This window comes from Gadus macrocephalus, chromosome 8, assembly GCF_031168955.1.
Source record: "Gadus macrocephalus chromosome 8, ASM3116895v1".
In the NCBI taxonomy this organism is placed as follows: Eukaryota; Metazoa; Chordata; class Actinopteri; order Gadiformes; family Gadidae; genus Gadus; species Gadus macrocephalus.
In genome coordinates this window covers 5146217-5160095 of record NC_082389.1, presented here as the reverse complement: position 1 = coordinate 5160095, position 13879 = coordinate 5146217, and the positions used below count along the sequence as shown (strand labels likewise).

The 13879-nt window shown below is 44.6% G+C and overlaps 1 protein-coding gene across 1 annotated transcript in view; it reads left to right on the top strand.

Moving 5' to 3' along the window:
* tnr (tenascin R (restrictin, janusin)) overlaps positions 1–13203 on the top strand; it is a 126884-nt gene extending 113681 nt beyond the window's left edge. Inside the window, 4 exon segments of the mRNA XM_060058372.1 lie at positions 701–808; positions 6635–6796; positions 7602–7765; positions 9190–13203. Coding sequence (XP_059914355.1) covers positions 701–808; positions 6635–6796; positions 7602–7765; positions 9190–9309 — 554 coding nt within the window. The 3' untranslated portion in view covers positions 9310–13203.
* The last annotated feature ends 676 nt before the right edge of the window (positions 13204–13879 follow it).

The window sequence follows — 13879 nt, the reverse complement described above, 5'->3', positions numbered from 1 at the left end:
GGTGGGGATGGGCGACTCCAGCATGCGAGGGCACTGGGTTCAAACGTCTAGGCTTCCTTGAGCAAGATGCTCCACACCCACCTGCTCCTTAAGCGTGTGAATGAAGAGCTTATTAACAGTAGTGTGTGAGAGAGAGAGGGAGAGAGGGATGGAGAGAGAGTGAGGGGGGAGAGAGAGAGAGAGAGAGAGAGAGAGAGAGGAGAGGGGAGAGGGAGGAAGAGGGGAAGAGAGAGAGAGACAGGGAGAGGAAGAGAGGGAGGAGGGAGGGAGAGAGAGAGAGGGAGGGAGAGAGAGAGAGAGGGAGAGAGAGAGAGAGGGAGGGAGAGAGAGAGGAAGAGAGAGGGAGAGAGGGATGGAGATAGAGGGAGAGTGAGAGCGGGAGAGTGATAGAGAGAGAGAGAGAGAGAGAGAGAGAGAGAGAGAGAGAGAGAGAGAGAGAGAGAGAGAGAGAGAGAGAGGGGGAGAGAGAGGGGGGAAGAGAGTAAAGGAGAGCAAGATAATTATTCGGAAGAGGATAGACTGTGAGCGGTGAATAAGGGAGGAGATGGTGGAAAATGGTTCGCTGGAGTTTGCGAATCATGCAGAGAGAGAGAGAGAGGTGTTGCATTAAACAATCACTGACTACGAAGGGCACATGTCACCAAAACAAATGCTTCGACTCTGACACCAGACGCGCAACCTTGGTGACCTTTGACCTCCTGACCCTCCCAGGTGTTCCAGCGGCGCCAGAACGGCCTGACAGACTTCTCCAGGAAGTGGAGCGACTACAGGGTGGGCTTTGGGAACCTGGAGGACGAATTCTGGCTGGGTAAGATTCACACACACACACACACACACACACACACACACACACACACACACACACACACACACACACACACACACACACACACACACACACACACACACACACACACACACACACACACACACACTCCTATCCTTAAGCACGGTGTTAAACGGATTTACCTGAGTGAGGGGAAGCGATGGCTGACCCCAGGCGTGAGGGTCTCTGAGTTTATCTCCGGGTTGGGCGTCAGGAGGCTCAGCTTAGTTGCATACCCTCTCCTCTTCCTTGAGGACAGGATTCTCGGTGTCACACTGAATATTTTCTTATGCCTCTCCACTCCGTTGGATTCACCGACTTTAGTCCGGTGGGGCAGTAGATAATGGGGAAGTAGATACTGCCCAAACAGGCATCCTTCTAGGCTTTCTGGAGCAAGAAGGCTAAGAACTACCTGCTCATTGAGAGAGAGAGAGAGAGAGAGAGAGAGAGAGAGAGAGAGAGAGAGGAGAGAGAGAGAGAGAGAGAGAGAGAGAGAGAGAGAGAGAGAGAGAGAGAGAGAGAGAGAGAGAGGAGAGAGAGAGAGAGAGAGAGAGAGAGAGAGAGAGAGAGAGAGAGAGAGAGAGAAAGCGAGAGAGAGAGAGAGAGAGAGAGAGAGAGAGAGAGAGAGAGAGAGAGAGAGAGAGTGTGTTGGCAAGCGTCTGATCTGTCAATCAAGCCAGACAGAGAGAGAGAGAGAGAGAGAGAGAGAGAGAGAGAGAGAGAGAGAGAGAGAGAGAGAGAGAGTGAGTGTGTTGGCAAGCGTCTGATCTGTCAATCAAGCCAGACAGTCAGTTTGGACTTTGATGGATGAGATGAGACAGACGATCAGGCAGAATAGGAAGGGGCCGGGGGGGCCGGTTCTCCCTGTGAATATTTGTGATTAATTGATGTCTTTTTGATTTATTCATATTTCTAACACACACAAACAAACAAGCCAACACATCATTAAGACATCGCCTACAACCAACCAACCGAGGGATATGACAGATAATACGACAAAGAAAAAGAAATCCCAAAAACAAAAAAATGTCATCGATATGCAAATTAAACTTATTTGCTCAGCTTTATCCTGCCCTGTAATGAGCTGCACAGAGTCTAAAGGCATACATGATACCATATGGTGCGCCTTAGACAGTATATCCCAGGTGGTAAGATGATTGCCGTTGCGACTGCACTTAGGATCAAAAGAAAGAGGGAAAAAAGTAATTGCGGCACCATCAAAGGAAACGGCAGTCTAATTAAAAAATAAAGTTGCAAAAATAAAGCATAGCTTATCTTGTTTACGGCGCGCAAGAGTGCTGACACGAGACACGCTCTCAATTCAATTAATTATCTTATCACGTTTAATTCCTCCCTCGTTCTCATCTCTGTACTCGACTCTAAGTCGTTTTAAGGACACATTGTGTGTGTGTGTGTGTGTGTGTGTGTTATTTCACTGTGTTGCTCTAGTACATGAAAAGAGAGGTGTATGGCTTCCTCCCAGGGTAGTGGGAACTTGTTCTATCGCCATAGGAGGGTACATTTGTGAGTCAGTCCTGTCTTCCTGCCCAGTATAAAACCCTGCATGTTCCTATTGGCTTCCTAAGAGTGGTCCTGGATCTGTGGAGATCTATTGCCACGAGTGTGTTGTTGTTTTGATGTTTCTTTATTGCTCATTTAATCTTTCAGCCCGTGACTCCCTCTCTATCTCACTAGCGCACCACACACACCCACACACACCCACACACACACACACATACTCACACACACTGCCACACACACCCACAAACACTACTTCAGATAGCTCATCTCTCTCTGAAGCGACGTGTGTAATTGTTTTCATCAAGATGCGCCGCGTTTGAGATTAAACTACTTCTGTGACTTTTCCGTGAACTGCTGCTTAATAATATTTCTTTCGGCACATTCTCATTACCAAAAGTTAATCGTACTCATTATAAAACCCGATGCACAGATGAGCGTGGACTCTTCAAAGACTTGCTGTTTTTGCGTATGATGTTATTGTTTTGGCCGTGGTTGATTAAAAGACGGTATTTAATTAACATTCCATTGCGTTAATCCCGACCTGCAGGGCCGAGCTGTTGTTTTCTTTTTCCACTTTTAGTTGATGAAGGGATCAAAGAAAATGTTGTCCTTATCATTAACCAATATCAGAAGAAGCCCGACACACTGTCATCCTTTTTAAGGAAACAAAACACATTACTCATTGCAATACAGTGAAGTCATTTACTGTGGTGCGGATACAACTTGAGATAAGCATAACTGGGAACGCTATACAATAAGTCTACATTAATGAACCATTAATTAACATCAGTAAGCGCAGTAATAAGCAATAACAAAAAATGATTCATTAATTAACAGTTAACTTTTGGTGTAGTAATAATTGACTAACCTCTATCTATGCTAATGCTACAGAATAATGCTTACAACTGCATAACGTGTCGTCAATAAATGGTTAATGAATGTACCCCAGTTGTGTCACGGTGTTACCAGAAAGCTTTAGAGCTGGGGTAGACCAAAGTGCGTCAGGTTGTGTTGGTTTTGTGTTTTAGTCTTATACACAAGGCTACCGCTCTTCCCTCCTTGTTATCATTGCGCCGAGCCAAGCATAGCGTTGCATACACAAGGCAAGTGTTTACAAGTCGAGCGGTTGGAAATACCGAAACAACGTCGGATACTCGGACGCAGGCAAGGCAGGTACAAACTCCTACTCTGTCACCAAAGTTAGACATCGCAATTTATTTTCCGAAGACCCTGACGTAGCAATGTACCTTGGGCTCCGTCAGACCTGTGCCGGCCTGACACAAAACAATGTTGCCTAAGACCTTGAGCCGTTATTTCATTATAAACACCTCCGCCCACCCCTTCCCCTTGCCCTGCCTCTGTCTCTACATTATGATGTAGGTCTCTCCAGGAGAATACACGCGCCACTGGGCAGAGCACACAGTACATTTCAGCGCTGACCTGCTTTACACCGCATCAGCTGAATCAGCGATAATCGGTTGCTACATCCTCTCTCTCCACCACCCCCTCCACCCCCCCCCCCCACCCACTTCATCGCTTATCCTTTCATGTACTGTACTCCTGTCCTTCTCTCCGACCACGGGACTCTGTGCATAATGTCACCTCGGGCTGCGGTTCACCAAGCCTGCGTGTTCGCTACACTGCACCACACCACAGTGCCCTATGCTTTTCCCGGCCCCCGGCCCGCTTCCAACATGACCCACCTCTCCCTGCATTAGAGCAGGCAGAGGGCCACTGAGGCCCAGCTCGGCCTCTGTGTTTATAAGCAGGGCACGTCGTCTCTGTTTATCTAGTGTAGAGGCGGTCCGTGTTGTCGCAGTGGGCGGTGACAGCGTTGGGACATTTTGAGTCGGTTATTTCCCTGCGAGGGCTGGCTGGATGTTTGATATGGAAGCAACTTGTAAACATGAGTTGAAGATTAGAATATAGATCGATAAACACCTTTCACAATGAGGATTCCCGCTATCATCCACGTATAACACATGCATCTGTGGATATACTTTTAAATACATTTCAATATATTATGATACAGTTTCATCACCTTCCATTGTGACAGCAGTGTTGGTTTGGTAGATTTGAATGACGGTGCACTCATTTCCTCCAGAGCTGCTCCAGGGGCCACTTGCATAATACGGGCCCCTTCGAGGCGATTGCCCTTTGAGCCGACAAGGGGGTCCGACACTAGGGTCGCAACAAAAAGAGCCGCGGGGTGCAAGTGTCGTCACAACGTCAGGCAGAGATCAAGTGATGACTTGCATTCTGTGCCCCCCATAGCCCCTCAGACTGCAGTTACACGCTCGCCTTCGTGACAGCACACAATAACAATTTACGCAACAGTGCGGCAACCTTAAACCCCGTCGTTAAAAAAATCCACTCCCGATGAAAAGTGGGGGAATTTAACTGTCTGCCGCGCCAAAGGATATGCAAATTAGGGCTTTCATTATTATCTGTTAGCGTTTTTGGAAATTGACGTTTTTTATTGTCACCCACGGGCAATCAATTGAGGCCATTTACCGATCATAACCCCGCTCCACGCAGAACACAATGTTCATTTGATGAGGTAATAATTTAGAGAGGCCAATGCGCGTTGTGCAATATGGGGTCATTATCCCCCTTTATCGGCTGCCCTTAATGCTTTAATTCCCCCCGTGTTTAGCCGTGAGCCGTGGGGGAAAATGCCTGTAATTAAAATGTTAAGGCACTGTATCATTGCTGCGCTACGATTGCGGAATATCCCACTTAGTTGTGTTCCTTATTTCTAAAATGCTATGATTAGCGTTCTCAACGCGGTGCGCCTACGGAATTACCACCTGGTGATACAATGGGTGTTATCATGCTACTGGTCTTGCTAGCCACCAGGTGGCCATATATATATACATAGGGTGATATGATGGTGTTAGCATTCTGCTAGTATTGCTAAGCCACCCGGTTGACGTATGTGTATATATATATATATATATATATATATATATATACAGTATATATATATGTGTATGGTGATATAATGGTTGTGGCATAAAGCTATTCTAGCGAACAACTCGGTGGCCAATGTCACAGTTTCTGTTCATTTTCTCTGCCACTACACTGGGCTATGGTCACTTTGATTTTCATCTCGTCCAGCTAAAGTCGTTACTCCACATCCCGTCTCCTCTCCCTGACCTAACTTTGCCGTTTGCTTCATAAGCATCCACTGGCTTTCCCACTAGTCTCTACACAACTGCAGAGGCGTGGATTCACATAGACTCCAAATCAGCATGTGAGGCTCCCGCTTGATGTCCGACCGGGGAAACATCTCTCTCCAATTGGATTACTGGTGTTCGTAAACTGATAATGAAGTTGCTGGCCGCTGTCTTTCGGAGCTGTTTGCGTGCGACAGACCTTATCGGCGACAGACTTCAAATACACTGAGTATCTGCTTGCTAGGAGATAGCGTGCGCACAACTGAAGACCTCCACACAAAGGTTGACAGACGCCATCCACGAGGATGGGATAAGGGGGACTGGAGCCCACCAATCTTGATCGTCACATTCTCCTATGCATACGATTAGTATCCTTTAGAGAAGCCATCTGGCAAAGATGTGCCATGTTTATTGAAAGTCTAATTAAAAAAAGGGAAAGATAATCACTAGGGCCATAGAGGCTTAAGTATCGCCACCGCGAGATACTTTAGCCAGGTAATAGCATATCAGGCCTTAAGTAATAGCTTTAGCTATTAGTTTAGCCTGCCGCAGAAATTTGATTTGAGACCCCGAATGCTCTCCAGTACCCCCCAGGACCCTCCGGCCCTCCCTCGCTCCCCAACTCCCCTCGAACGGCATATATTCTGCTCGGAAAATATGAGCATGCTCAACGCAAGTTGAGCAATGTGTTTCCCTACAGGTTCCGGACAACATCAGTCAGTAAACGTTGAATACAAATGCAGCCGGGCTGCATACACTGACGCTGGTTCGAGTCTCCCCCCTCCCCCATGACAAATTGGCTTCAGTAGGCACCCGGTTCTCTCCCTGTGGCCTCTGGATTTATGTATGGATAATGAATACAAAAACAGGTCACCGTCGCCAAAGCAAATGACAAAAATAAATAGTATGCACACCCCCACCCTGATGGATTATCTCAAATGTCATCAGAAAATTCCACATAAGTCGACCCTGGAAGATGTAAACATGGCGAGGTGGTGGGCTGTTCAATTTCACATGTATTGAAACACGTTCTTTCTTTCTCTCCTCCTCCCTCACTCCCTTCCTTCCTTCCTTCCTCCCTTCCATCCTTTGATTCTTCCCTCCTCAGGACTAGACAACATCCAGAAGATGGCCGCCCAGGGTCGCTATGAGCTGAGGATCGACATGAAGGACGGGCAGGAGTCGGTCTACGCCAACTACGACAAGTTCTCCCTGGGAGACGCCAAGAACCTCTACAAGCTCAGGATAGGAGAGTACAACGGCACCGCTGGTAGGTTGCTGCGGCCGGCGGGGACGGGACATACTCTTCGGTAGACTGCCTGTAATTGGCTCCTTTGAATGTCATCTTAATAGCTCTTTCACATCCAAACAAGAAAACGATGGCGTGATATTCCTTTGCGACCGACGTTGAAGGCTTATTTTTATCTCAAACTCACGGGGCTGGCGAATGTACGCAGTGAATGAATATAAAATGAACTTGGTGGATGAATTCGATGCTTCCTTTGGATAATTCTTGTTTAATGTTTGCCTCCATCCAGTTCTTTTCATTAATCACCCCGCTCCACTCAGCGCTGAAAACCAATGAAACGTCTTTCTGTCAGCGGAACCATGGCCCAGAATTACCTGTCATCCCTTCATGTTGACAATTATCATATTGTCCCTCCATCACTGTGTGTGTGTGTATGCTCGCCCGCGCGTGTGTGCGCTCGTGCATGCGTGCGCGCGCTCGTGCATGCGTGCGCGTTCATGTGTGCCTGTGTGCCTGTGTGTGTGTGTGTGTGTGTGTGTGTGTGTGTGTGTGTGTGTGTGCATTCCTGTGTTTGCATGTGTGTGTGTGTGTGTGTGTATAAGTGAGTGAATGTGCATGAGTGTAGTGTGTGGTTTTTTTGGTGCCTTTGTAAGTGTGTTCATCAGCGTGTGTATACCTGTGTGAGTTTGTGCAGTATGTGTGTGCGTATTCGACTCTGCCTCTTTTTTCCATATCTATTTTACTCACTCTGTCCCTCAACCTCTGGTGGAGATACAAATCTGACCTGACCCAGGTGTGACTGACAGTCCCCTGTGTCCAATCGCAGGCGATTCCCTGATCTACCACCAAGGCCGCCCCTTCTCCACCAAGGACCGGGACAATGACATCGCCGTCACCAACTGCGCGCTCTCGTACAAAGGCGCCTGGTGGTACAAGAACTGCCACCGGGCCAACCTCAACGGGAAGTACGGAGAGTCCAGGCACAGTCAGGTCAGTTCAATTCATTTATTTTATCAGCCAGAGAGAGGCAGGCGGGAAGATCCAGGCAGACAGACAGACAGGCAGCCAAATGTCTCGTGTCTGCCCCCGCCCCCCCCGCCATTTTGACAGATAACTTAACAAGGTGTCAGTCAGGTGACAATAGGCTGGCCCAGAAGGAGGAGGGGGAGGGAGGGAGGGAGGGGGAGAGGGGAAAGGAAGGGGGAAGAGAGTGAGGAGGAAGGGAGTAGGGGGGAGGGGAGGGAGGAGGGTTGGCTGCTAATGAGTTGCGTTCCGTGGACGTTAAGCAAATTGAGCCAAATCATGTCAACAGGTTTTTTTCTAAGTCAACCTTGGGAGAAATGGTTGTTTGTGTAGAAAGATTATATCCCATGTCATGCAACTTCTATCAAGGATCGATTTTTTTTTATTCTGACTGAATATGGATGAGCCACAGAAAGGAGTGAGTGACATTCAAACCTGAATACATAAGGACACGAGGACTTTGTGTGACTATATTGTTTATCACGATCTGTGAAAAGTGTAAGATGAAATACGAAGCCAATGCGACCTTCGTAAAATAACTCCTACACGAGTCATCCAATGACTCATATTCTTCCTATTCTTAATCTTCTCCTAATTACATAACACATCTACTCCACCTAATGAGCCGTTATTGAATATTCATAATTAATAGTCTTGTTGTCTATTGCTCAACCAACGCGGAGAGGGAGGCCGTGTGGCCAGGCAGGGAGCTCTGACGACAGGGCTCTGAACTCAAAGCTTTCTGGGCGCTGCTTCTCAAACAGAATAAGATGAAGTCCTCTCTCCGGCTGTTCACCCCAGCTCCCTCTGTGATGTTCTGCATGTATGTGAAATAAAAGGGAGACAGAGTGTGTGTGTGTTGTGTTTGTGGTGCTTTGATTAGAGTGTGGTACAAAGACCATGTTATATCACACAGACACCATTCCCCCCCCAAACTCCCCCGCTCTCTCTCTCGCTCTCTCTCTCGCTCTCCCTCTCTCTCTCCCTCTCTCTCTCTCTCTCTCGCTGTCGTTTGATGACATGAAACAAAACAGTCCGGACCACCCCAAAGAAGAGTAATGTAGAGTTCTACGTAGCAAAGAGCCACACAATCGCCTCACAGCAGTGGTAAAGTTTGTAGGGTTAACATGAAACGCGGTGTCCCTTGATCTCGGTGGGTCCCGGCGTGTTTGAAGTGCTTTTTGTTTTACTCTCACGACGTTCAGTCAATCAAAAACAGAAAACATATGAGATGGGAAACATATGAACAGGAATCTCTTTTTTTTCCAGGGCCATCTTTTCAAACAATTATAGGACTAGAATGTAGGAAATGTGGTGGTTGGTAGGGGTCCGTTGTGGAGCTTTGAGCGCCACACATCCTCAAACCCGATCGCCCATGTCTCCCACTACAGGGCATCAACTGGTTCAACTGGAAGGGCCACGAGTTCTCCATCCCCTTCGTGGAGATGAAGATGAGGCCGTATAACTACCGGAGCATCAGTGGGAAGAGGAGGAGGTCCGCCCCTTTATAAACATCCCCCCCCCCCCCCCCCCCCCACACCCCCAACTTTTCTCTCTCTCTCTCGCTCTCTCCCCCCCCTCTCTTTCTCCCGCTCTCTCTCTCTAAGACAGACCTGAATAAACAGAGTTGTTCGAATGTCTGTAGCTCTCTCTCTCTCTCTCTCTCTCTCTCTCTCTCTCTCTCTCTCTCTCTCTCTCTCCCTGTTCATCTCTCTCTTTCGCGCGTGCTCTCTCGCTTTCTCTCTCTCTCTCTCTCTCTCTCTCTCTCTCTCCCTGTTCATCTCTCTCTCTCTCTAAGACCGACCTGGATAGACGGAGTTTGTTTGATTGTCTGTAGCACCGATTCGACGGTATCGCTCATTACGCCGGGGGTACCGAGTATCATTATTCCTGCTCTGTTTTGATGTGGCCTATAGGACGCCGCCGCGAACGCTACACGCCATACATAAGAAAAGCATTCCAAGACGCGGTTCTAAGCACGGTGTGCCAAACAAATAAGAGTTCTAGAGAACGAGAATCGAACCCGCAGCATGTGTGTGTGTGAAGATTTTTACCAGAGCGCAAAGCCGAAACCCTCCTCCGAAGAAAAAAAGCGACTACCTGAAGAAGGAAACGCAAGCCAAACTCTGTGTATCTAAGTTGACTCTCTTTCCAACCTCTGCTTCTTAGCTGTCCCCCCCCCCCCCCCCCCCCCTGCTGTACTTGGAAGCCACATAAGAAGGCACTGTATATAAGTTATTACGATCAATTTCAACGACAATGAGTCGCTTTGCTGTAAAGGGAAGGGGGGAGCTGAGTCCCCTTTGCCTTTTCCTCGGGATAGGAGGGGCAACGATGCTCGGTGTGGTCCCCCCTAAAGCTCCTGAGTAGGATAGCATTAACAACAACAATAACAACAACAAACGAAAACGAAAAAAATACTTTTGACAAATTGTATGCCCTTAAAAATAACTTTAAGATATCTCTATTTTTATACCTGATATTGTGAGAGAGGTCCATTCATGTCATATTATGATTTTTTGTTTTTTGTTTTTATGAAGCCCGCAGTTGATGTTAACGTCCTCGATAAATAGAAATAAAGACAAGGTGCTCATTAGATTAACCAGGGGGTAATACGCATGGCAACTTACCACAGATGAAACAGCTTTTGCAAAGGTACCGAAAAAATGCACCAGCAGTACATTGGGTACTATTCGAGTACATTCGAAGACGTCAGCGTGGGTTAATTCACTCGAGCAGAATAAAAACAGCCATCAATCAATCAAATGTTTATTCGTTTTATGTTGCAAGCGTTTTAAAAAACATAATTTGCAACTGTTTCGACACTCTGTGAGGCACTGTGAGCGGGGAATTAATTTAGTTTCATGACAAAATATGTATATGATATTGGTTGTTCACTGTTTTTCCATACAAACGAACAAGACAAACATATTTTGCCTGCTTGTCTTGATTTGAATACAAATCTGGTACTGGGATACTAACTTCTGATATTAATACACCCAATGTTCCCATTTTCCAAACCATGGATGTTGCTGTCAGGGATGGGGTCATGAGGTGTATTCAACCCACTAATGACCCTCACATCATAATAATACCTATAGAATACAACAATCTGTTGTGTCCCTATAAGCTGTTTGGTCCATATAAAGAACAATGTGAGCACCGAGCAGGAGTTCTCATCATGTGCATTTCTATCTCATACACGTGTCTTATTAGTTAGGATGTTCCTTGCAATGTTACAATTCAGGACAGTAATTGATGGACTGTGCCGCACGCACACGCACACACACACACACACACACACACACACACACACACACACACACACACACACACACACACACACACACACACACACACACACACACACACACACACACACACACACACACACACACTCATCCATCACATCCACAGGTCTGTATCCGCATAGTCTAAATAAAGCATCCATGGTTGACAGGCACACACCAACCAGATGACAGCGATCATCAGTCAGGGCAGCCTTTCATCCAGCTATTCTGCTGTATGAGTGTAAGAAACAATCTGTAGACCAAAAAGTACCAATTATAATGCCTTATGGAAAAAGATATTAAAATGAACTATATAGTGAGAATTCCTTGCAGCTGGAAGTCACATAAGTTCATCCTAGAAGTGCCACCACAAATGACCATCCCTGAAAGCAATATCTCGCCTGCTTTTGATTTTTAATTGGATTTCTTGTTCGAGAATTATTTTTTCTTCCAAAAACCATAATGTGCATATTTAAATAACTGTATTTTTGTTTTAACCGATTGCAACAGCACAGAAGGGTTGTGTCAAGTTACTTTGTATATGTTAGTTGTTTCCTTTACTGCTCGGCTTGAGTCAACGATAATGAGCCCTTTCATATATTTCCAGTTCTGATTTAGGTTTCTGTGCTGCCTATTACTAGTCTAGACACTAAGATGCCCTCTGACTCATTTCCCAATGTAACCTTTATGTTTTTAAGTCATGTTAGCTACAACTAACCCATTGTAACCCACATCTCATAGATTTGTTTTCATCATAGTGTTGAGTTATGTCCTACGTGTCCAAGTGTAAGTTTCTTGTGAAATGATTTTGATGGGAGGGATACTTGAAGAGACTATTTGATTTCCTTTTCAAGCACCAAATTTGTCAGGAAATCATGGTTGAGATAGAAGAAAGGGGAATAGATCAAGAAAGAATGAAATCGAAAAAATATAAATCATTTCAAAGTTAACTTGGCTCTTGCACATCCAATGAATCTGTTGAGTTCCACTTGCCGGTTCAACTCTGCTCATGTACTATATATCCAGAGATTATTTGTGTTAGAACAAATTGTGTGTTTTACTTCATTAACTATGTAGATTTATTTAGCCTCAGTGCTTTATTTCTCAAGGGTTAAAGGTTGGAAGACGAGGAACAGAATCTACCGTGTTGTGTAATGACAAGCGAGCATGCTTCAATGCATTTCAAAAAGCTGTCTTTGAAGTTGTTCTGCCCATTGTGCAAGGAGAAAGTGTAAGCAGATTTTCACAATACACACTGGAAAATGTCTTCATTAGTGTTTCGTTGTATTCATGCTATTTATTCAAACCATTCTTTTAACTTTTATTGTAGATTCACATTGTTACAATTCAAACAGTACATGTTCTTGGTTAAAAATTGTTATTTAATATTTATTTATTGTAATACCCAATTCCCAATCATTTATTGGGACATTCCGGTCAACATAATCAAATTGGTATGATTATTTATTTTCATTGAGAAACAGGCCATATAGACTCCCTTTTCACTATGCCTTTTTTCTGTGATGCAAATGAAAGAGTGAAAGAGAAGGAATGATTGTGAAATCAAAACACTTAATGTAAAGCTTTAGACGGGGCCAATTAAAGTAAAAGGTTGGATGAGTAACACAATTACCAATCTCCTCCTCTATTGAGATTGAAACACTAACTTTAACATGTATTTTCTGTTCGAACTTTGATTTCATTTGCAAAATGGCATTGTATTTTTGATTATTTATTGTATTGATATTTATTTTAAAAGTGTATTGACTACTTGCATTAAATGCTACATTGTAAAAATAAGTATAATGCCAGTCCATTCTGCTATTGGATCCTTTAATCGTATGATGACAAACTGTCTTTCTGACATTGCAAAGATGTGTAAGAAGTATTTCTCATATACGCCACACAACTTCATTCATCTTAGAAGTGTCATTGCAGAAAAAGCGGGATTTTGACTGTTGAAAAGCTATTGGCAAGCTATATATGCTGAATTGACTTTCTGTTGGATAATGTTTGCTAGTACCATACAAGTTAGCTCTAGTTTGACTTAAACATGTATTATATAGTTCCTTTTTTAATACATTTTCTACATATTAATAAAATATTGAAAGGTTATATTTGGTGTCGTCTTTTGTTATATTTGGTTTGTTTAGTACAAAAATCACACCATAAGGTCTATTTTCTCACGATTTCCTTGTTTCCTATTTTCTCTCTCATTTTTGCCTGATATTCTGGTTCTCTCCATCTTTTACCCCTCTTTTACCTTCTTATCCATCTTATTCTTTCCTCTTAATTTTTACTTTCTCTTTTTCTCAATCTTTTTCCTTGATTTTGTCTTTCTCTAGAACTTTTTCTGAAATCAAAAACGAAAGACATTTAAAGAGATAATGCGAAACACGAGAAAAAATAGAAACGATGGAGAGAATGCAAAAAATCAAAAGAAACAATAAGAAATAGAAAGAGAGAACAAGATTATTTATTTTTTTAAATACAGAGCTTGAAATCTGAAAAATAGAGAGGAAAAAAGGATATTTAAAAGAAAGAGAGAGAAAGATATAAGATCAGGGGACCAGGGTCAGGGTTTCTGAAAAAGACCCCCGGGTTACTTTTAAAACCAGAGAGTGTGTGGCAGTGGGATGGGTCCATAGACTGTATCTGGGTCGGCGGGCAGTCCCACAAGTAGAGACACATGGCAGCTATTCAACGCTGAATTATAACGCAGCCTCTAGTCTGATCTGGTTTACCTCAATTTCACGAAAATTTGGATTCTAATCCAATAGACCAAGTAAAA